This window comes from Erpetoichthys calabaricus, chromosome 18, assembly GCF_900747795.2.
Source record: "Erpetoichthys calabaricus chromosome 18, fErpCal1.3, whole genome shotgun sequence".
Taxonomy (NCBI): domain Eukaryota; kingdom Metazoa; phylum Chordata; class Cladistia; order Polypteriformes; family Polypteridae; genus Erpetoichthys; species Erpetoichthys calabaricus.
This window is the reverse complement of record NC_041411.2, coordinates 24,414,190-24,438,789: the sequence shown is the minus strand read 5'-3', so window position 1 is coordinate 24,438,789 and position 24,600 is coordinate 24,414,190. Positions and strand designations below refer to the sequence as shown.

The window sequence follows — 24,600 nt, the reverse complement described above, 5'->3', positions numbered from 1 at the left end:
ACATGATTAGATAGTAAACTTCAAAAAGAGGAAACTTTCCCACAGGATTTTTTTGTGTGTATATTTTTTCCTTATCAATCAAAGCACCCCGAACACGAGGAATGCGTATTACTCTTTTATTGACAAATGCTTTTCCAGATTAGGACTTCGGCTGGCTAGGATGTCAAGTAAACAATCGTAACTAAAGTTTATGTTTTATAAATGGACATTTGCCAGTTAGTTAGTTAATTCAAAAGCAAATACATCGAATCGACGGGGAAAATGCCCCTAAGTAAAAGTGCGGATCCGCGCACTTTCGTGCTTCTCAAGCCGCTACCCATCGGTTCCCCAAAGGGTCAGAAGCTGCAGGCACGTAGCACTTCAGTGTATAGCGCCTTGGAGCCAAGCCGCGAGCAAGTCTTCAAAGACAACTACCAGCGCAGACAGGATCAGCTCAGCCGCCAGGGCTACTGGGCACCCAACTGGAGACCGTACCAAGGGCTTGGGGACCCCCTGCATCTCGAGCCCAGGCAGCTCATCCTGCGCTCACTCGGGCAGGACGACCAGGTGAGTGCGTCCCGCTGTAAGAATTTGACTTGACGTGCCGCGGCCGTTTGTTTGTCGGGTCGGAGGTCTAAAGGCTTGTGAAGCTTCAGCGCGCGCGTGCTATATCGTTCTGATCTCTCAGTAAGCAAGTGAGTTGACCAACTATATGACGTTAATTATGAAAAACGGAAACCCAGCAAATAATCGGGAGTCAGGCGGAGCTGATTGCAGTGAAAGATAGAAATTGAGGCGACATTTAAAGTGGCAGCTGCAGGCTGCCATTCACGTTGGCTGACAACGGTCTGAAAGCTCAGCTCATTATTAGTGATGATGACAAGACGGCACAGGAGAATACAGACTTCACCGAATCAGACATTCGCTGCTCTGATATTAATTAAATAAACAATCCTGCTTTTCGGTCTTTATATGGTTACACGTTCTCTCCTTGTTTAAATGTTTACTCTTGTTTTGTTCTCACATTCTAAACACGTTGGCGTGAATTAGATGGAAACTGTAAGCCGATTCGCTGTGTCCGGGTGTGGATGAGCGGGTCCGTGTACCCGGTGACGAACTAACGGCTACGGAGAGAGTTCTGAATACTTTAGAAAATGGATGGTTGGATAAATACACATTTGAAAAAGTCCAGCCTTACTTTTATCGAAATCGAGCTATGTTTGCAAGTGGGTGGGGTGAGAGGCTTTGTATCCGTTCGGGACTTTTATTCTAAAGCCAACCTCTCTGAATGCTTTAATTTCAGGAACATGGCACTTAGCTTTGCTGTATCACAGCCTTAAACTTGCTCAACCTCCCAGCCCAGATACTGTACGGCGCCTGGGCATTTCCCGTATGCTTGTCTGGGTTTTTCTCTGTGCTCTGGTTTGCGGTGACATTTCAAAGACATACAGTATTGTTATTGTGTTAATATGCGACTTGAAATTGGTGCGTGAATGTTAGAGGGCCGCCCTAGTGTCCAGTCTGCGCATGCGGAATCGTGCCTTAAGGCAGATGCGTTTTCGTGCGCTACTTCTAGCGCGTCCGCATATTTCATATCACATTTCTACATATAATGCAGTACGTGTAATGTGAAAAACGAGCTATAGAATTTAATTTATTTTACTGCGGTGCTGCGGCTTCTGTGTACCTGTTAAAATAGCCGCAGATGGGTGACTGAAAAAAATATCATTAACCACCACTAGAGGATGACAAAGTCCTGTCTTTTCTTTTTACCTTAGTCAATTGTATTTATTGTAGATAATTATTTACTTAGTTGATTGACGCCTTTATTCAGGGCGACTTACAACATCTCAGATTTATTTGGTTGCATTTCTTTTTTTCTTTTTTTAATTGAAGCTCTGGCAAGTGAAGTGACTTGCTTATGGTCGCACAGTGTTAGTAGCAGAATTTGAACCTGCAACCTTGAGTTAATAGTCCAAAGCCTTAACTGCCTGCTTATACAAGCATATACTCATTTCCAACCAGTGGCAATGGGAAGGGATTTTCAGAGGCTTAAGTCCCTGATCTATTGCACCTGATCTGTTTATCTATAATAAACATCTTCTACACCTAGGGTAAGCCTCTGATCTTTTTGTCTTTCATATACAATTTTCCCCTAATAGTTAAATAGTTCATAGTTTCTATACATATAAGATGTGCGCAATACCCCAAGGTTAATCTGTTCATTTTTATATTTGTGTAAGAATGTGTGTGATAATCTCAGAGGGGCTTAAGACCCTGATATCTGCAAATCCTATTTCTAAACTAGCTTGATAAAATTTAGTATCATGGAAAGCTGGAGCCTAGCACTGGGCATGATACAGAAAAACAAACCTAGATTAAGACGCCAGGGCACACCGACACATACACCACCACTTTCACTCACCTAGGGCTAATTTTAACTTGACATTTAATTTAAACTTCATGTCATTAGGGTAGAAAAACCAGAGTTCATAGAGAAAAACTCCTCTATACACAGGGGATGTGTGAGACCCCCATACGGTTTAGGAGCAATTGCAGGATGTTCACCCAAGATACTGGAACAGGGAGCAGCGGTGCAAACCACTGCACCAACATGTCACTCTACAGAAGCATCTGATCTAGTCAAAATCAGAATATTTTATCAGAATGTGTTATAATAAAATATAGTAGTAATAGCGGTATTATTGCATGTACAGAGGACTATCAAATTCTTACATTCATGTCCTATATAATTGCTGTATAATTAAACGCTGTGTTCTGTGTGTGTGTGTGTGTGTGTGTGCGTGTCCAGTCCCTCCATGCAATTTGATTGGTCAGTTTGACTTTGGTGATGCAACCGACGGAGGAAGTGCCAAAGGCTGAGACGCATAAGGAGAAGTAAAGCCATAGGAAGTACTCTGAGAGTCTCCTTCAAAATCAAGAAGTATAAAAGGGGATGGGAGAAGAGCAAGGCTCCTTGAAATGGCAAAGTTTGAGATGCAGGCTTTACAAGAATTTGCTTGACAGAGGGAGCACCAGTCAAGAGAGGTTCAGACAAACAAGGTTACGAAAGATGGCACTCAAGGTTACATGAAGGGCAAGAAACAACAAATATTTTTAAATGTATTGCAGTATATTATGTGCTTTCGGCAGGTGGTATAGCTAGTAGAGTACAAGTCACAGTATGCTTTCCACCACTTACTATGGCTTTTCTCCTCCATTCCCCAAGACCTCCTTGTTAGATTAAATGGCAACTCTAAACTGCTCTTAGTGTGGTTGGTGTACCCTGCTATGGACTGGCATCCAGCTCAGGGCTGTTCCCTGCTTTGCATTCTGTGCTACTGCAATAAGCTCTGGCACCCCATGATTCTTACTGGTATTAAGCAGGCTTGAGTGTTATGTTTATGCTTCAGTATAATAATCCGTTCGTTATCAAAGTCTACCTATCCTGGCAGATTCAGGCTAAAGGCAGGAAGAATGCTTGGACAATATGTCCATCCACTTTCCTAACCCACTTACCTAGAGCAGGGTCATGGGTCAGCTGCAGCCTATCCTAGCAAGCACTGGGTACAAGGAATGAACAATCCCTGGACAGTGCACCAGTGTATGGCAGGGTGAACTCACATACAGCAGAGGCTGATTTAACATTGCCAATCCACCTGACATGTTTGTCTTTGGACTGTGGAAGGAAACTGGAGCACCCAAAGAAAGCCCACGTGTACACAGGAAGAACATACAAACTCTACATTAGCCATGTACCACCATGTATTATAATATAATCATTTTAAGCACACCTGTATATCTGTAAGTGCATACACCACATGTACACAATCAAAGCCATTGCTGTTTTGCAGCGTGTGCCTGTACCTTCAATTTATTTATGCATTTCAAGCAGCTCGTAGAAGATTTGCTGCTGAATGTGCAGATAGTTTCTGCGGCCATTGCATTTATCATCATTATTGGGTCCACAATAAGGCTGATCCTAGCACTTCCCTCTTAGCACACGGTTTCGATGCTGTAAGTTGCTGCGTTGCTGGCTGTGAATTCTGATCTTCAAAGATCTTTTTTATTGTATTCCCTCACTGAATGCTAATGAATGACTTTATTTGTAAAACGAATAGCCATGAGGCTTCAGTGACCACATGTTTAAGTAAACAGCTTTGATTACGAGTTTTACACCTTTTCCTAGTTCATTATTGATTACATTTTATCAATCAATAAATATTCTCCTGCAAACTTGGTCATGGCCAGCTGGGTTTAAGAAATGAACTCACATAGTGAGCATAGCAAGAAAACATTTAACAACATAGATAGTAACACGAGAGTCGTGTCTGGCATTCTGGTCCACATTTCTCCTCCACGGCTGGTTTTCATTGAGAGTCTGACATGGCTTCACTTTATCTGATATATTTCAGTGAACATACAGGCTGCTGCTCTTCTTTAGAGTATACATCTCTGGAGTACTATAGACATGTAGAAGACATCATTCATTTTTAAATTTCACTTTTGGGTAACCCTTGGGTACAGGGTAGGAACTAACCGAGTGCAAGGTCTCAACTTCCATCTGTCCATCTAAGCATTCATCCATGAGTGTTCTCATCCTTAACAGCCAAGAATGGGAAATCACAGCCTTTTCTAGAAACCAAGCAGTAGGCATAGGTTATTAACAAGCCTTGGATGGAATGCTGGCAACACTCAGTTGCTCACTCAGAGATCAGTTTTTTGGACTGTCTTAGTGGCAATAGGTGCAAGACAAGAACTAACCCAGGATGGGATTCTAACTGTTTGCAGCATACTCTGATTCTACCAGGGTTAAATTCCAGCCATCCATCCATTTAGTCTTTGATCACTTTTCTGAACCCAGTTAGTGAGGTTTGAATTGAAGCAGGACCTATCCCAGTAGCTCAGAACTAGGCACAGGTAGGGACCGACCTTGGAGGGGATTGGCAGCTCCTTGTAGCACACTTTCTTTTATAAAGGGTCCCCTTCCATCCATTTATCAGTTATCTGTTCCCAGCTAGTCTGGGTCAGAGGAGCCCAAAGCCTATTCCAGCAGTATTGTGCATAAAGCAGGGACCCACCCTGAATGACATGCCAATCTTTTTCCCTCCAAATTCCATCCATTTTCAGAACTGGGCACAAGGTAGGAGCCAACTGCAGACGCTCAAGCTTGAGCTTAACAAGAGGTGAAGATTCCATCAACGTGGACATGGGAAAAGATGCAAAATCAACAGCTGCCATCAATTTCAATAAAAAAATTGATTTCTTAGTTTGACAGATAACCAGACAACTGGCAGACAGAAGAGCAAGAAGATGGGGAGCAGGTGGGTACCGTAAAGTGCCCATCGCTTTCAATGAGCTGCCTTAGAGGGGGGTACTTTGAGCCTTATTTTGTATTTTTTAATATTAATTAATGTTAACATTCCATAAGGTCATTTCTCGCTCAGTGAGCTGCACAAAGTCCCAACTTCATCAGAACAAGCAGACATTCACAATTGGAGTGTGGTGATGGGGGTCAGCCATCTAAAGGAAAGGACCCCTGTATTCAGACGCCAAGACGTCAGCTCTGTGAAGAAGAGGTTAAATTCATCCAGTTTGATATATCGCTCAAACGGATTTCATATTGTTCTTGTATGGCTGCCAGTGCGCTCCATTCTGGCCTCATCACGGAAGTCTTAGAAAACCTCATTTCGACGCCAGAATGATTTTCTTCCAATTCAATTCCCCGAGGCGGTCATGAAAACAGAAGTGATGATGTTTTTTTTTTTTTTTGGTCAACGTTCGGTGCCGATGATAGCATATCTTGTTCTGTACAATATTGGTATAATAGAAAAGTACATCTCTGTGCTGCAGCGGGTGGTGTACCACAGGAACAGCTGGACTAGTTCTTTCATGTTTTAATTGCCTATCCATTTTCTGAGACCCCCTTTTTCCATAAGAAAATTGTGGGGGTCCAGAGTCTATGTCAGCAGCATCAGCTAAAAGGCAGAAACCAACCCTGGACTCATCCAGACCCAATTCACCTAACCAGCACGCCTCTGGGAACTGGTGTAACCCTGAAGAAAATCCCACATGTACATTGGGAGAGCTTAAAACGACACACAGACATGAGTGTCCTTGAACCCAGGACTCTAAAGCTGTGAGGCAGCAGCACTTCCTCCAAATGAATGCCTCAAGCAGGTGGCTGGTGCCAGCACCAGTGTGCACAAAGTTGACACCCATTGATCTGCATGACTCTCTGCAGTAGCCTCACCAATGCATGCCCAGCTTTTGCTGGTAGCTTTTCTCCTGTTCAGTTTCACAGTCTGCTGCAGTTTTTCTGCACTCTCTGCTTCTTTGCTCCTGCAGCAAACTTAGGCCGACTCTGGCCTAAGCCTTAAAACTGGCATGTAAAGTGGGACAAATATTCTGTGTGGTTCATGGAAATGAAGAGTTAATATGGAGGAAGGGGATGCAAGCAGTACTCGTGACTGAGATTTGATATCCATACAGATCCAATGGCCTTTCACTTTCCTCTGCCTCGGCCCAAAGTGACATCTACCTGTTGAAATGCATTTGCAGTGATGGAAGTGGTGAGAGTTTAGGAGTCAAAGGTGATCACTGGAAGCTAGCTGTGTCTGTGCAAAGTAACAGTAGATGGGCGTTTCCTTCCAAACATCTCTAACAACTGTACTTAAGACCCCCGCGGTAATGTGCCTTAGCAAGCTTACACGTTAGTTTCCAGTACCTGATATGTCTCGTGCAGGATATCAAATATGTGTGGAAGAAGTGAGATTCAGGTAGCTCTTTTCATAAAACCACATTCCTGTCACGTAAGTTGGGTAGAGATGGCAAAAAGACAATGTACTGTAGTTTATGTGTGGAGTGTGAGCAATTTGATAACAAGTAGGCATAAACAGTAGGAGCATTTCAGCCTTTTATAGTGGGGAGAGCGCAATCTGCACAAGGCTAGTGGGCTGTTGGGGGAGAGAGAAAGAAATAGACAGGTATGAATGGCACAATATCATAGATAGATAGATAGATAGATAGATAGATAGATAGATAGATAGATAGATAGATAGATAGATAGATAGATAGATAGATAGATAGATAGATAGATAGATAGATAGATAGATGTTAAAGGCACTTTATCATAGATAGATTGATGTAATTTCAAATTTTAGAAACTGAAAATGAATGTACAAAGTGCCTTTAAAGTCTTTGGGGTCTGGTAACACGATATGGTTTGACTCATTTACAAAAGCTCCTAGTGGTTTTTCCATTCACTGATGGCGCAAAGATGTTTGTCATGCATTTGAGGTCTAGTAGCACTGCGTAATAGGAAAAGGACTGCCTATGGGGAGTTTCATTTGTGTCTCACTGGGTTTTCCTGTGGCCATTCCTTCAACATCCCACACTGTCTACATTAGGTCAACTGGAGACTTTAAATAGCCATGGAATTAGTGAGTGCAGATAAAAGTGTGCCTTGTCCAATCTGTCCAGGATTACTTTCCACCTTGCGCCCACTGCTGAGTGAGGCTTCAGCCCCTCCCATAGCCGTTTCAAACCTGCATAGTTCATTCAGGTGGTTCTGGGTGCGAAGCTGCAGCCAACCATGGATGGGGCACAGGCCATTGCTGGTCCTGTTACAGTATGTTATACAGCTACATGGATATGTTTTGATTTATTTATGAATGTGTGTGTGTGTGTGTGTGTGTGTGTGTATATATATATATATATATATGTGTGTGTGTATAAAAGGCACTATACAACAAATAGACGGATAGATATGAATGTGTTATGTGATAGATATACAGATTAATATATATGAAAGGCTTTTTCTAGCAATTGGATATGAAAGGCACAATATAATAAATAGATCCATCCACCTTAACTACAATTAGCCCTAGATTGTAGGCTAACTGGTCCTAAAACATGTCATATTAATTTTTAGGCTCATTACCATGAGCTCATGCTGCTACAGTATGCTCATGCTGCTTACTTTAGGCTCTTCTGTTCCATGCATGTACCTCACTGTCCCTATCCTGGTGGAGGCTGCAGACACTTCATGATAACATGGTGAAACCTGGGCTCCAGTGTAGACACTCACACTGGTAGGAGCTCATGAACCATAATGGTTAGGACCATCCCCACCCATTATGTTGACTCTTGTCTCTTCTATCATCTGGCAAATGTTATGAAAGTTTCCACTCTGTTTCTGCAAAACTGAATAATACTTTCATACCATAGGCCATCAGAAATCTCAATGCACAAAAATGTCTACTTCCTGTTTACCCAGTGTCATTCCAGTATACTACCTCATTTTATGCTTTATATATTTATTATAATATATAACTTTGGACTTTTTTTTTATCAGCACCTGTACTTTATCTTTTTTTTACTGTCACAACAGGCATAACCTTATACTCATCACTCACTCAGTGTGATTCAGTGCTGCCAGTAGTTATAGTGCAGTATTTCCTTATTCTGGAAGGTTTAAATCCCTTTCACACTATACTGTTACATTGTTGTATTGTCTATTTATGGTATTGTTTGTGTCGCACCTTGTTGTATGTTGCTATATGTTGCACTGGGGCTCATGGAGATACGTTTTCTCATCTCACTGTGTATGTGTACACAGTCACTGATGACCTTAAAGTGACCTTGACTTGACCTACTGCAGCCCAACAATGACTGCACACAAGATGAATGTATGAGTTTGCATGATCTCCCTGTGTGTGTGGGTTTTTTTCTCCCACACTCCTAAATATGCACTAGTTAAGTTTATTGATGATTCCTGACCCTGGCTCCATGAGAGTGTAGTAGGCCCTACAATGGCCATGTAGCAAGTGCTGAGGGGATAGGCACCAGCCCCCAATAACCTAGAATTAGATGAAGTGTTATGTTATATTATGTTTTCTATTTGAAGTCTGCAGTCAAGGTAACACAATGTGTGTTTTTGTCATGTGTGCAGGGGGAGGTTGCCTGTTTAAGCAGTGACAACTACTTTGCACATTCCACTGTTACTGATAATTATAAAGTGTGTCTAAGGCAGACTAGCTGGACAATAAACCCCTCAGTCAGCCCCTATGCATAAGCACTGGGTATTATGAAGATGGCAGGTGTGCACAATACGTGTGAAGGGAATTACTGGAAACAGAAGGCAATTGCTGCTTCCGCATACTGGGTGGATGAGCTGTAGGCTCCCAAAGTGAAACGGGATCGGTAAACAGAACATCTACAATGTCCAAAAAAATCAAGCATAGAAAAAGCCTGTGAAAAAAAGGTCATGAATCATTTAGTCTTTATACTGCACTGTCTATAGTGACTACTGTAAGGTGTCAGATCAGCATTAGAGGAAACTAAACATTACACCTTACAACAATCAGTTTCTGTGGGTAGGGATGACGGTGGGAGCCATATTCCTATACTTTCTTCTAGTAGTTGCCCAGTCTGAGGTTAAAACCATTTTTTTCTTGTCCTAATTTAATCTGTCAATTTGGAACATTTCATCCGTTAGAAAGACAGAAAGCACTTTAATTGTAGGAAATTTGGCTTTTTACAAAAGCCCAATAAAGAAATATTATATTATGGCAAGCAACAACCCCTTTCTCAAATACACACTAAAATGACCTGGAAAAAGAAAAAAAAGAAGTCACAATCATAGACACAAAAATAAGAATTTCAATTGTGACAGTAAATTTGAACTTAAACTTTTACATGTTCATTTACTTGCATTTCCTATATAAGAACCCAAAAGAATGTAACAACCTCAAAATACTATATATATCAATTACATAAAAAATGTTATTTTTAGTTATTTGTAATATATAGTTATTGTCTAATTAATTATGAAATTATGTTTTGACATTACATCTTTTAATAATAAAGCATCTATCGCTTTACTTTTCAGGTTCATCTGTTTTTTACACGACAGGATTGTTGGTAGTTGTGGTCTATCCCAGCACTACCAGTTAACAAGCACATACACACAGACACACACACACAGAGTTTGCTGGAATCACATGTTGTGTGTGTCTTTGAATTGTATAAAGAAACTGATGTCCGTGTAGGAAAATCATATAAAATGAGGAAAGCAGCAAATATATGCAGAAAACTGGGCATTAAATCAGAATCCAGCCTCGCTGAGACAGCAGCACATAAACTAAGCATGTCTGTCTAGTCCAGACCTCCAAAGCGTTCTGTGCAAGTCTCTCATTCCTTTGCAACTTTATTATATGTCGACAGATATTACATGTGAGGTTTCCTCTCAGGTCCGGGTCACAATTCTGTCTGCAGATGTTATTTGGGTGCTTCTCAATTAGGCCTGGACATTACAATGTGCTCTAACGGACTGAGATGCACCAAGTGTATATCTCTACAGGACCCTCTACTCTGATCTCCAAGGAGGTAGAATAATAATTCATTTTGACTTCTAGGGCAGGGAGTTGGATGGGTCTCTGCCTTTTTATTATCCATTGGTGGATGTTACAAGTGAGGTTTCCACTTAGGTCTGGGTGACAATTCCAGCTGTAGATGTCATTTAGGAGGTTCTCAGTTAAGACCTTTGTAACCCTAACCTTTACAAAGGTGCTGTAACAGATTGAGGTACAATCTAAATAATGATTCATGCAATAGCAAACAGAAACTAATGGCAACACCCTAATTTAAAATGATATTAAAACTGACCAGTTTACTTTGCCATTGTTGGAAATACCTGCCAGACAACAAATGCAAACTGAGATCATGGCATGGCCACACTCATGCTAATTCCCGGCAGTGTGTATTGGCAATGGCTGTGGCACTTCTTCTTTTGATTCCTGGTAGGGCTTGTCAAAGTACCCATCCCACCCCACCGCCGGATTGGCTACAGCTGCTCAAGCATCATCGAACCCTCCTAGCCTAACATTAGAAGAGCTAGCATTATAGCTGTCATCCCGCTCTGCCAGTAGCAGCTACAATACTGAGAGAAAAATAATGTTTATGGTTCGGCCTGGAAGAGGGAATCAGCTCTATCATATGTCACACACTCTTTTAAATTAATATAAAAAGAGAGAAATTCATATAGTGGAATATTGCAGAATTTGCAGAACTAGGGGGGATAGTGGTGCTCTACCATTTCATGGTTCCAGAGATTTGGATCCAGTAGAGGTTTACATCGAAATGCTTCATGTATAAAATCTGCACATCTCCCAACCCTCAAAGTGCCCATGTCGGCCTTCTCCAGGTATGCTTAAGAGTTTCAACTTTTTCAAGACATGTAGGTTGATTGTTGACTCTAAAGCCAGTCAGATGTGAGGGAGTCTGGGTGTGCGTTAAGGTTTGCCTGTGTAGGATTGCCATCAGATCCATCCTAGATCTTTTCTAGTATCCAGTGCTGTCAGAATGATCCTCTTGCTTCTTGCAGCCCTGTAACCAGAGTATTGGTCCTGAAATTTGGATTGATAATATAATACTGTATAAAGGCTCCACTTTTTCTCAGCATAATGCTGCCTCACAGCAATAGGGACATGGGTTCAGTTTCAGCTGTCTGCACATTCTTGTTTTGCTTGTGTGGGTTTCATTCATGTAATCTTGCAACATCCTATGATTGTGCATTTTAATGAGTGTACCTTGCAGTAAACTGGCTCCTTCTCCCCATGACCTTGTAAAAGAATAAGTAGACTTACAAAATGATGGAGGAGTTCAGGAAAGAGTTCACTCTTCTATCAGCTTTATATTTGCTTTGTTTTTTTGTTTTTTTTTTGTTCTCTCTTTGGACACCTATGGGTGAGTTTTTTGTTTGTATATACGTACAGTAAATAAATAATTTTGGCATCCTTTACTCCTTTTTCATTTTATTAATAAAAATTTTATCACAGTAGTTAATAGAGTAAAGAAATGAAACTGTGTGAACAGCTAGCTAGAGACTTCAGGTATGAAATTGGTTGGGTTTCAATCCAGCAGCCCCCTTGTTCTCAAACTAATCTTGGCTGGGAGACAGTCTTATAAAAAAAGCTTTTCCCATTTTTCTGATAACAGGTGAGAAATGAAGACCCTTCTCTTCAAAGAGAGCCTTTGGCACAAGAGAGCGCAGCAGCAACATCTCAGAGGAGTGTGAAGAATGAGGTAATTCTGACTCACCAAGGCCACGCTGCTCGAATGGTGTAATACAGATTGAACAAGGCGGTGCAGCCTGCATTATTTCAGTGTTCAGGAACGAGACAATGGCATTTGAATTACATGCAGCTGCTTTAACAATGTCATAATACTCCGATGATGTGGTTCCAGGCAGGAATGCAGCTGTTGAGGAGCACAAGGGGATAATATGGCACCTCGTTTTGTCTTAGACAAGCAGGCAGAAAGCTAGACTGGCATACAAAGTAGGAGTGTTTGGCAAAGCACTGGCCGTACGAGAAAGACACCATGGAGATTCAGATGCTGAAGTAGCAGTCAATTCAGGGTGCTGTTTAAGCAGAATCATATGGGCTCAGCGGCCATTTGTTATTTGAACCATGCTATTCTCTCGAAATGAAGTAACTCTTCTAGAATGAATACTTTATTGCTCTGTTAGGAGCGTTGACTTAAGAAGGAAAGATGTCAAACATACACCTACTGGGTACTGAATTAGAAACCTAAATAGTTTGTATATAAATAGTAACTTTTTAACAATACTGTAAATAGAGGACCAGACTATTCCAGCCCTAGCTCAGTGGTGACTCAGAAGTCATCTGACGTGTTATGTGATCTTATCCTACCTCTTTAAGCTTCTGAGATTTAATCATTCAAATCCTTTAAATTGCAGACTTTTATCTTCAATGTTGTGAAAGCTAAAGGGTACTTCTTAGAAGATCTTAGTGTTAGGACTTTGCTGTGGTTTTGACTCTGGGATGTTTCTTGGATGAATTGAATAACCTGTATCCTAAATAATATCAAGATCCACTATTAAAATATACGCTTGTCTCAGTAATCCATGGCAATTTAGAATGAGGATCATGCAGCGTTATTGGAGTGATATATCATAGATAGGCCTCTGTCATCCACAGTGTAACCGTGGGGTCAATATATAATAGTCTGTACCGTATTTTAATATAAAAACATACATCCATCTAAATCATTGGTACCATTCATTACTAAGATCATGCATCCTATCTACTGTATGTTGCATGTATATGTATAATTAGTGTCTGCTTTGTAATTATATGGAATTTAAAAAATATACCCATACAAAGCACACCATTTAATAACTGGATCATTGCCTTGAAGATGTATAACTTCTTTAATAATATACCCATATGTGACCTTCATCAACCATAACATAAAATATATAGCTGTCTAAGCAATGCATGCCCTTTTTTGTTAGAGGCATTAAATACTGCAGTGTGATAGGCAGCAATATTACACTCCTATATAATTACACTATACTCTTATGATTGATATATAACCATATCTTAACTTACTTCTTACATAATTTAAAACAAAACATCCATATCAGTAATTCATACCACTCTTTACTATATGATTATGAATTATTATTTAAAATGGTGTATCTTATTTAACCAATTTAATATATAATACACTGTATCACATGTAATATAAAAACATAGAGTATATAATTCCATCCATAGTGTTTCATACACTGTATGGCCACAAGTTTTTGCTTACTTAATCTTTACACTTATATGAGATTGTTGGACATCCCATTCTAAATCTAGGGGCATTAATATTGAATTGGCTCCCATTTTGTGGCTATAAAAGCCTCCATTCCTCTTTCCACAAGATTTTTGAGTATGTCTGTTGGAATTTGTGCCCATTCATCAAAAAGAGTATATGAGAGGTCAGGTGCTGATGTCAGATGAAAAGACCTAGCTCACAATTGGTGTTCCGATTCAGTAGGTTTGAGGTCATGACTTTGTGCAGGTCACTCGAGTTCCTCCACAACAAACTTGTCAAACATGTCTTTGAGGATCTGGGGCACAGTCATTTTGGAAGAGAAAAGGGCCTTCTGAAACCGTTCCCACAAAGTTCGAAGCATGCAATCATCTAAAATGTTTTTATATGCTGTTGGATTAAGTGTACCCTTCACTAGAACCAAGGGGCCAAGCTCAAGTCTTTTTTCCTCCTCCACCAAACTTAACAGTGGGCACCATGTGGACCAGAAGGTCCTGGCATCCTCCAAACGCAGATTCATCCATCAGACTGCCATTGTACTGCTGCAGAGTACAATGGTGGCATGCTTTACACCACTTCAACCAATACTTGGTATCACTCATAGTGACCTTAGGCTTAGATGGAGCTGCTCGGCCATGGAAGCTCAATTCATGAAGCTCCTGATGCACAGTTCTTGTGCTGATGTTGCAGTTTGGAACTCTGTTGTGAGTGATGCCACAGAGGGTAGGCGATTTTTATGAGTGTGTTGTTCAACACTATGAGTTTGTATGGTTTACCACTTAATGGGTTGTTTCTCAATGCTTCCACTTCACGATAGATAGATAGATAGATAGATAGATAGATAGATAGATAGATAGATAGATAGATAGATAGATAGATAGATAGATAGATAGATAGATAGATAGATAGATACTTTATTAATCCCAAGGGAAAATTCACATAGAAGCACTTACATACAGTACAGTTGACCAGGGCAGATCCAGCAGAGCATAATGTTAATGTACTGACTTATGGCAAGGGTGGCATCCTATGACAGTGCCACATTTAATGTCACTGATCTGTTCAGCAACGACCCCTTCTACTACCAGTGTTTAACAATGGAAATTGCATGGTTATGTCCTTGATTTGATGGGCCGAAACACCTGAACTTGGTCATTTGAAGGGGGTCTCCACATACTTTTGGCGATAACCTGCAATATACTCAACATAAAAATATACCTTAATCTCAATAATTCATACCACTCATTATTTGGACCACATATCCATTGCTCAAATAATTGCACATATATAAATGAAAGACCTGTGTATGTGTGTATGGAGAAGTCTGGTCTGCTTACGCTCAACTACAACCACTAAATAACACATGCATGCACTTTGAGATTTTTTCGGCACTTACCTTACACCTTACTTCTCACTACAAAAAACCTGTGAGCAGTAAATGCCGACATGCAACAATAACATCATGCTAATGGCACAGATTAAGAGACACAATGTCGAAACTAATCAAACATCATGGCTCAACAATGTGCAAGTGAAACGCCTCAGCAATGGAGGGCAAGGCTTGAAGTTTTCACTAAAAACATTGCCTATCTGGAGGTATTTTCTTGAGACAAAGATTAATAGGACTCATATGCCAGTGATACGGCTAAGATATGGTATCGCCAGTGTCTTCTTACGAGAGCCAGTGCAGCAGCAAGCACAGGTGGGTCCACGTCCTCTTCACTAGGTAATTCTTAAGAGTTAGCTGACGACTCTCCAAGTTTGTGAATAGAGTAAAACTACCTGGGAGTCTTAAGGTTGTTTTTTGTCCCGAAGACCGCACACAGCTAGTTTATTATATATAACTTGTACAGCGTCAACCCATTAGACAACCTGTGTTATATGTAAGGTAGAAAACACTGAACATAAGAAATTTGACAAATGAGAGGAGTCCATCAAGCCCATTTATTTAGCCAATAGCTATGCCATCCCAATCTACCATCCAGATACTTCTTAAAGCTTGCTAAGGTTTCTCCTTCAACTACATGGCTCGTTAGTTTATTCCAGATTCCCACCAGTACTGTTGAATTGTGCCACTGCCTAGCTGACATACTGTACAAAGTGACTCATGTTGAAATTGTGTCCAGCTGTTGTCTGAATGATGGCCAGAATGACGCACAGTTAGGCTTTGGCTGGTGTTGCAATATTTCAGCCCAAATATTGTTGTGATGCCTATAAGGTGCTTTACTGGGCTGGGTGCTTACATCATTTCCTAGCTGGAATATGGTTAGGAGACTTTGTACATCTAAGTTTAAAAACACTCACTTTTCTGATTATAGTGGAGATGCTGAGCATGTGCACATAGGAAATATGAAGGTTATTTTATGGAATCAATTACAGACAATGAACAGATTTCACACTTCTGTTGCTTCTCCTGAAGCTTTTGCATCACTGCACATGAAGTTTTCAACCAGGCCGACACACAGACATGCTGTCCATGCAGGATGATATCCACTTTAGGGCAGGAGAAGACAAATGCAGCTTTTATTGTGACTAATGGAGCTTCCAGGAATGTTTTTATTTTTGCAATGAAAGCTGAGCAGGCAATTGTCCTGGCTGCTTTAGCCATAGGCGGGACAGATTTGAAATGTGTGCTGTTGACTGTGTGTCTTAACAGAGTACAGATTAATGGAAGTTGTAAACTTGACGAATCTAGTGAGGGACCATGAAGTAAAACCTTCCAAACAGTGTCAGCTAGTTTATGATGATTTCCTTTATAAAGCATCATCCCAGTAGGTAATGCCCCATTACATTTTATCTTTCTTTTCAAGGTGGAATGCAGTACAGATAAAGTTTTGGGTCTTTCTTCACATTAATAAGCCGATAGGCAAACGATCAGTGCCATTTTTCTGTCCTACTCCAGAAGTCTGTTTTCTGAGAGTCACCTATTAGTCTGAATCCATTTTGTCCCATATGAGATCATGAATCATATGCCGCAATGTTCCACTGTGCATGATGGCCTGGGAGATTTGCATAAAGTAACGATACACCACAGGCCAAAATATCTTACTTTTATGTCTTCTTTCTATGCACTCCATTCGTAAGAATAAGAATGCCTTTATTGTCACTGTATTTAGATACAATGAAATTGGAAAGCCTCTCCAGTATGGTGCCTCATTGCAAAACACTTTAGTTTAATAAAACCACACTTCCCACATCATATAATGCAAACACACCCACCCATCAAACCCACCCATAGACCCATACTAACATAAAGACTATAGATGTGGCATCAACTCGGAGCGTTAGTTGTGCTTGGAATTCTGTGTAAGTGTAGTTAAGCCAGAGTCAAAATCAGGGTGACGTGTTATGATCCAATGTTAAGTATTAAGCCCAAACAACACTCACACAGGATGGTATTCTGCTTCCGTCCATTGGATGAAGTAACATTATTCTGCAAAAAATCAAAAATATTTCTGTGCATTTTGCCCCTCAAAGTAACTCATCCGGATTCATGAGTGGTGCAAAGAATAAACCAAAATATAATGGCATGTGAACAAGAAAATATTAAGCCAAGTTTAGAACAAATTGAAACTGAACCATTAGTTGAATCACACGATGGTGATGACAATCTGAATAGGCCATCAAATGCTGACACGGATAATGAATCTGATGCATATGGTACTGCATGACTGAACCGCTGTGATATGTCTGGTGAATTCAGAATGCAGCAACTGTCGTTCATTTCAGAGAAAATGTGAAAGTCACTAAGCCTTGTGCTGACGAAGCTTACAATAACAAAATGGCCACGTCCATCATGTGGATCAGGCACTGACATTATGCTCAAGCATCAAAAAAAATGCAATATGTGTGCAAAGAAACACACTTCTACGGTCCTGATTACAACATCGGGCTGTGCATAGGTGACTGTTTCAAAACATGTCACACGACAAACGTGCACCAAATCTGCCTCAGTAGAGCAGTAGACACACACTAGACATTCCCTTCTTACTGTAATCATATGGACGTTTCTGGTATTTCCATGCTTAGGTTACATATTGTGATGGATGGCTGGGGATCTTGCCTGGCCGGGACACCCTTTTGAAGAGAAGACTGGGGGAAGGGACATATGACCAGCAGTACCTCCTCCGGGACACAAGAAGGCAGCCCTCCTGGTTTACATCGGGGCCTTGAAAGCTCAACCCGGCAAGGGTCCGTGGTCACCGCCAGGGGGCGCCTGGACAGCTCCGGAGTCTGGGCATGAAGCACTTCCGCCACGCACAGAGGTGCTGCCAGAGGAGGAGCTGAGTTTATTTGCAGCACGTCCGCCACACCAAGAAGTGCTGCTGGAATTCAATCGGGAAACACCTGGAGCACTTCCGGGTGCAGTATAAAGGAGGCCGCCTCACTCCTTTCAGGAGTCTGAGTCGGGAGGAGGTGGACAACGCTTAAGAGGAGTTGAATGGAGGAGGCAGAACGAAAGAGAAGAAGAAGACAAAAAGAACTGTGTATGATGGTGATTGATGAGATTCCCAGTGAAAATGATGTAATCCATAGATCGGCTTATACTGTAGTAGTACACCATTCAGTCCATTAAGTTTTTTGTTTAGCAAATAGCTAAGCTGTCCTAATATTTCATCCAGGTTTCTGATTCAACTCCATGACTTGGGAGTTTGCTCCAAATTCCCACAACTCTTTGCATAAAGATTTTCTCCCTAGCTTCAGTCTTAAGTGCACTTCCCCGTAATCAGCAGATTTGTGGGAGAAATGAATGACTGAAACTTTACACTGAAGAGAGTCTCTACTCATCTTGTTTTAACCCTCAAAGTGTTGTGGATTAGATTAAGTGATGGCGCTTCTTTGTTGTGTCCAAGACATAAGTGTAGGTGACTTTGTATCAGCATATATCAAAGAATTTACTGCAAATTCTAAATTGAAATGAAAGTGTTCAAGCCAGCTGTAAACCCCATGCAGTCGTTTTCCGAATTCTGTGACTAAGAGTCCACAGTTTCTTTTATGGGCATACAACTACGAGATGTGCAGAAGTCAAATACTGAAAAACGATTTTTGACCCTCAAAGACAAATTCTTTTTTTAATTTTATTTTAACTCTGGTGGCTGAAAAACAGGACACCATCTAGTGTCTGAACCCTTTATATTTTTTGACCCTGTTACATCGATTTTAAACACTGTATGATAGATAGAACAAGGCTCTGTATTAGACAGATGGATACAAATCACTGTTTACATAGACAGATCAATAGATTTTCTTGACTTCTGCCTCAACGCTGCAGAATATGGCAAGCCCAATCACCTTGCATCATGCCACAAGTGGTAAAATTATTCACATCCTCTTTCAAAATTGTGTATTTTTTTTGTAAAGAACATTTTCTTAACCTTCTTTTCCCTTTTTTACAAAGCTTAAGTATGACTATGATGGTGCCCTAGCTTACCTTTGTCAGAAGAAAAGGCTGGTTGGCACTGTGCCCTCTCTTCTAACTGCACCTGCACTAACTGTTTGCATGCTGTTGGCAGTGATGAAAGCCTGGCATGTATTCGGTCATGACCCGGTGTGCTTACTGGTTTAAATCAATTACAGGTACTGTAACGCTGTCACTCGGAACCATTTGGCCAGCCTGAAATTTCACAGGTTGAATCAACAAATAAAAAATCAATTTCTTATGCATTATAAAATGGTATTGATTCCTCTGTGGTGCTGTTCCAAAAAAGCGTAAATGAATAGAGCAAGACTGTAGTGTCTTGACTGTATATCCATCTGTACATCTACTGGACCCCTGACATATACAGAAGCCTGCTAAGTTATTGACAGCAGTCACTCTGTGAAGAGATTATCATGACATGCATTTAAAGAAAGCCATTTGGAAATGAGCTTCTCATATCAGACTGTAATGAATGACATTAAATCTGGTTTATGTAAAGATGAGTGAATGTCAGTAAATCCAGTAAAGTAAACCCTTCAAATGCACTGATTGCACAAGTAATTATATATGATTGGCAGCCAGTACTGCTGGAGAGCTTTTAGGCAGGCCTATCTTCCCGCTGCGCTCCATGGGATTCTAAGTGCAAATGTATGTGTGTGTGTAGAGTGTGTGTAGATACTGAAATATCCGTCTATCCATCTTCAGCTCTCCTTAATCCAGTTATCAGGTCTGACATATGATAGACTTGAAGTGGAATGCCAGTCCATCACGGGGCACACCCACACCATGCCAATGAACTTAAGTACTGCAGCATTTCTTTAAAGTGTTGTTTTTTTATTAATAAGAATTGCCATTTTATTAGTGAAAGCAGACTTTAAGGGCTTTGTAAAATCACACTCTCGATTTTGAATCTGCACTCCCAATTTCTTTCTTGCAGAGCTTATCAGCCCACCTTTCTTATCTGAAGAGCAGTGAAGATGAGAGGCAAACTCTGAGGAAACACTTATCAAGTACAAGGTCAGTAGTTCACCTCATGTTTTTTGCTCATAATGAGAATAAAACGTGTTTGGCAGATGTTGCATTAACAAGCTATAATGACTACTTTTATGATTTTGCTGACCTTTGCCCTGATGTTGTTTCTTTTTTTGTTGTGCTCACTTCTTCTGATACACTGTTCAGATTTAAAGGGCTGTCAATTTCAGGCTTGAACGGTGGCTTAGAAAGGGTTGCATTTACACATTTTTTTGCTTGGTACCTGTCAGGGGTGGGATATATTAGACAGTAAGTGAAAATTCAGTATTTAAAGGTTAGTCGGAACCAGGAAAAATAGGCAAGCATAAGGATCTGAGCGACTTTGACAAGAAAAAAATTGGGATGTCTAGATGACTGGGTCAGAGCATCTCCAAAAGGGCAGTTCTTATCGGGTGTTCACAGTAATCCGTGGTTAGTACCAACCAAAAGTGATCCTTCAAAGGAGAAACCAGTGACAGGATCATGGGTACCCATGGCTCACTGATGCATGTGGAAATGAAGGGTAGCCTGTTTGCTTCGATCCCACAGAATAGCTACTGTAGCACAAATTGCTGAAAAATTTAATGTTAGTCATGAGAGAAAGGTGTGAGAACATGCAGTTCCTTGTAGCTTGACCAGTCAGTGTCCATGCTGACTCCTGTCCACCGCCAAAAACACCTACAATGGGCACATGAGCACCTGAACTGGACCCTGGAGCAATGGAAGAAGCTTGCCTGGTCTGATGAATCACGTTTTCTTTGAGATAATGTGGAAGGTCTGGTGTCTGTGTGTGCGTGTGCCTCATCTGGTGAAGAAATGGCAGCAGGTTGCACTTTGGGAAGATGGCAAGCCGGTGGAGGCAGTGTGATGCTCTGGATAATGTTCTGCTGGGAACTCATGGATCCTGGCATTCATGTGGATGTTACTTTGACATGTACCATCTCCCTACAAGTTTTTCTAGACCACACACACCCCATCATTGCATCAGTATTTCCTGATGGAAGTGGCCTCCCTCAGCAGGATTATGTGCTCTGCAGCATTGTTGAGGAATGGTCTGAGGAACATGACAAAGAGTACAAGGCCTGGCCTACAGATTCCTCTGATCTCAGTCCAATCCAGCATCTGTGGTATGTCTCGGAAAAAAAAGTCCAATACATGGAGGCCCCATCTTGCAACCTACAGGACTTAAAGGACCTGCTGCTAACATCTTGGTGCCAGATACTACAAGATACCTTCAGAGGTCTTGTGGGGTCCATGCCTCGATGGGTCAGTGCTGTTTTGACGGTATGAGTGGGGCCTACAAAAATATTAGGCAGGTGATTTTAATATTGTAACTGATCAGTATATATGTTTGACAATCTGAGGTGATGTCACTTTTCATACTCACCCTATGACTCTGAACTAGTAAAGTGAGTTCAGAATTAGATGTATGGCTGAATTTCACACTTGCCGATAGCCATAGTTTGTTCTTGTCTCTGAGGTTACTAGTAACGTCACCATTATATTCCATCCATCCACTCCTGAACTCCCCTAACCCATTTGAAATGGAGCTCAGCCTGGTGGCCCAGTGCAGTTGGTGCAGGGCAGGATCCTCTTAAATGTTCTTAGATGATCGCCTATTCATAGTGTCTAAAACTAAATGGACCATTTCAGCCACCCCTTTAATGAAGAAAGCAGTGGCTCATTAAATTGATGTTTAGAGTACCCTCTACTAAATGTCCTGTTTCACAAAAATGTGCATTGGGAATGGTTAACATTATAAAGAGCAGTGGTGGTCAACATAGCATGTCTGCATGATATGACACATTTAAATGTGTTTAATGCAATTCTCAGAAAACTCGTTCTTTACCCTGAGCATGGGGCTGCTTTAAGGACAGTGGTCAGACTAGTGGGAGTTGTAGTCCGTTTTGGTAAGCATTTTAAACCAGAGTATAAGGTGGAAGATGCAAAAAGCAAAGCTTAAGCTAGCATAAAGCTCCATGGGTTCAGCTTCAAGTCTTTCAATAATTGAGTGCCAGGGGGCTTCACACAGGAATTGTGAGAGAACGAAGTCAGATAAGAAGTTTAACTGGCAAGGGACAGTCAGAGAGAAAAGAAATTAAACCTCCTGCCCTATGTGTGATTGAAGTGCAGGAGGCACGAGCATGGGAACAAAGGAGAGAGCAGAGCAGTGGCATACAGCAGCAAAAGGCTTGGCCACCTTATCAGTACTTGTCTTAGTCTCATTGATCTTCCACTTCTTTTGTTGTTATGACCTTGTCCCTGATTTATTTCCTGTAGTGAAAACAAATAAACGACTACCAGCAGACTTTTGGATAAATGTGGCATCAAAGTGCAAAAGAAACAGATGTGTGCAGGAAACAGGGAAAAAAAGAAATCATTGATGTTATTTCCCTGTACTGCACTGATTTGAAATGGATGCTTATAGAAGGCTTATTCTTTTGAGCTGACTTGTGTCATTTTTCTTTTTATGCATTTGTGAAAGCAAGGCCAGCTAGACAGGTAAGGGCTGGAATTTGAATATTTCCAATCTATCAGAACAGAAGGAGACACCACTGGGGGACTAAAAGGTCCATCCATCTCATAAATCTGCTTCTCCCAGGTCTGTGGTGCAGGGACCTGTAACCAAGGCAGAGAGAGTATCAAATAATATTAACCTAAATTTATTATATTATATTATCTGTACCCCGTGGCTTCACCCACTTTAAAAATCAATAGACGTTGGCACTATATCTGATCGTGTTCAGCTCTGACGGGAAAGCGTTCCCCGCGTGGGGAGAAAAGCACATGGTTGTGATATCTATGGCAATCAGCAGCTACCCTCTAAAACACATGGAGCTCTGATGTCTCTCTCAAAAACATCAAATGTTACTCCTTAACAATCTGTAGATGAATATGTCTGTTGAACAAAGACGTATCGCTAGATAAGTGGAGGCAAGGTGCACTGCAACACATGGCGAGACGTAGACTAACTCGAATAGAGGCTGGCGAGTGAATGAGGAAGGCCCCGCCCCCCTGCTCTCGGCCCACAGCCACTCTGTTGGATTTGCATAAATACATCAGTACCGCATGCGAACTATGGTACTTAGAGCAATGAGAGAAGTTGCAAAATCAACCGGACTGTTCAAGCAAATTCTAGAAAGGAACCAGATCTAAATCCGTTAAGTAATTCTCTTGTGAAAAGCGGACAGACATACAGACAGAACGCACTTGGACCACGAAATTTTTAAAACCGTTTCTTAGTGAGTACCTATGGGCTAAGGGTAACCTACATTCGAAATATGAAGTCCCAAATCCTCATGGTTCAGGAGATTTCATGATGAGTGAGTCAGTGGTATTTCGCTTTTATATATACAGATTATATTATATTATGCTAAGGCTTGTGTCTGTCTGTCACACAATTACTTGTGAATTACTGGGGCTAGAACCTTGATCTTGGTCTTAACCATAAGCTTACAACATAATGCACATTGGTGAATCAATAAATTTGGGTAGCGGCAACCTTTGTAAAGTTATCAGGGCTCATGTCTTGTTTTTGGCAAACTGCATAGTTAAAGTGATTGAGTAGGTGGCATGGCAGAAAGAAAAACAAGATCCTCATAATCTGCTGAGCATGAGGCAAATTGCAGAAGCCAATTATGTGATAGGAAAAATTAAAATGGGAGCTCAGTGTCCACTGCCCGTGAAGCACATTCAGTACATTGTGGCAGCAGCGTGGTGCTCGTAAATGTTGCAGCTGGAACCTTGGTCTTGGGAGAACTGCAGGTCCTTATGTTTCCTAGTTATTTTATCATTGGTTGCACATCAAAGCATGGTCAGGTGAGTGGAGGAAAAAAATTTGGGGGCAATCAGCTCACCTGAGTAAACTCAAAAAATTATTGTTAATTGTTAAAGGGGAGAGGGCAGCAGTCCATGCCATGATTGATCTTAGGTGGATTAGCAGCCCAAATTTACTTGTGTCTGTTTTCTTCTTTGTTGTTTAAATTAAATAAACAGCAATCTGCTTTCACTGTCAGCTCATCAGTGTGAAGCCCTTCTTTCCTGTCTGCCGTTATTCAGAATATCACACTTCATCTTTGTTCCACACACCTCAATCTTGCATATTCATCTCGGCAGCTTTTTTATTTGCACGTTTTGAGTAAAAAAAAATCCTTCACACACCACGAAGCCCTAATTATTTATTAAATCAAAAATACTGGAATTTTTTCAGTAGCTAGAACATATAATTTATCATGCGATTCTCTGAGGATAATTTAGGCATTCAAGTGGCAAAGTGAACAGGAATGCGCCAAAAGGGGAGATTTCATGAATTTTTAAAAGTCTCCCAGCTGAGACAGACTTGTAATGTTATTTATCATCTCTGTTTCAATGGAGGTCCTGACTTGGGTCTTGAAATGTGGCTCATAAAGAAGCAGACACCATTCTCTGACTAGTCTATTGACCCTTGGGAGCAACAAGGCTTCAAAAACCAAAGCAAGCCATTTAGTGCCCAACCATATTTGTCTGTCATCAGTTATCCCATGTCTGCCAGCCTGTCCCTGTTATTTGTAACTTTATGTTTC

The 24,600-nt window shown here is 41.0% G+C and overlaps 1 protein-coding gene across 1 annotated transcript in view; it reads left to right on the top strand.

The window, feature by feature from the left end:
- LOC114668669 (coiled-coil domain-containing protein 60-like) overlaps positions 1 to 24,600 on the top strand; it is an 88,289-nt gene continuing 63,689 nt past the window's right edge. The window contains exons 1-3 of the mRNA XM_028824543.2: positions 1 to 546; positions 11,980 to 12,066; positions 19,965 to 20,044. Coding sequence (XP_028680376.2) covers positions 262 to 546; positions 11,980 to 12,066; positions 19,965 to 20,044 — 452 coding nt within the window. The 5' untranslated portion in view covers positions 1 to 261. The remainder of the gene's footprint in view (positions 547 to 11,979; positions 12,067 to 19,964; positions 20,045 to 24,600) is intronic.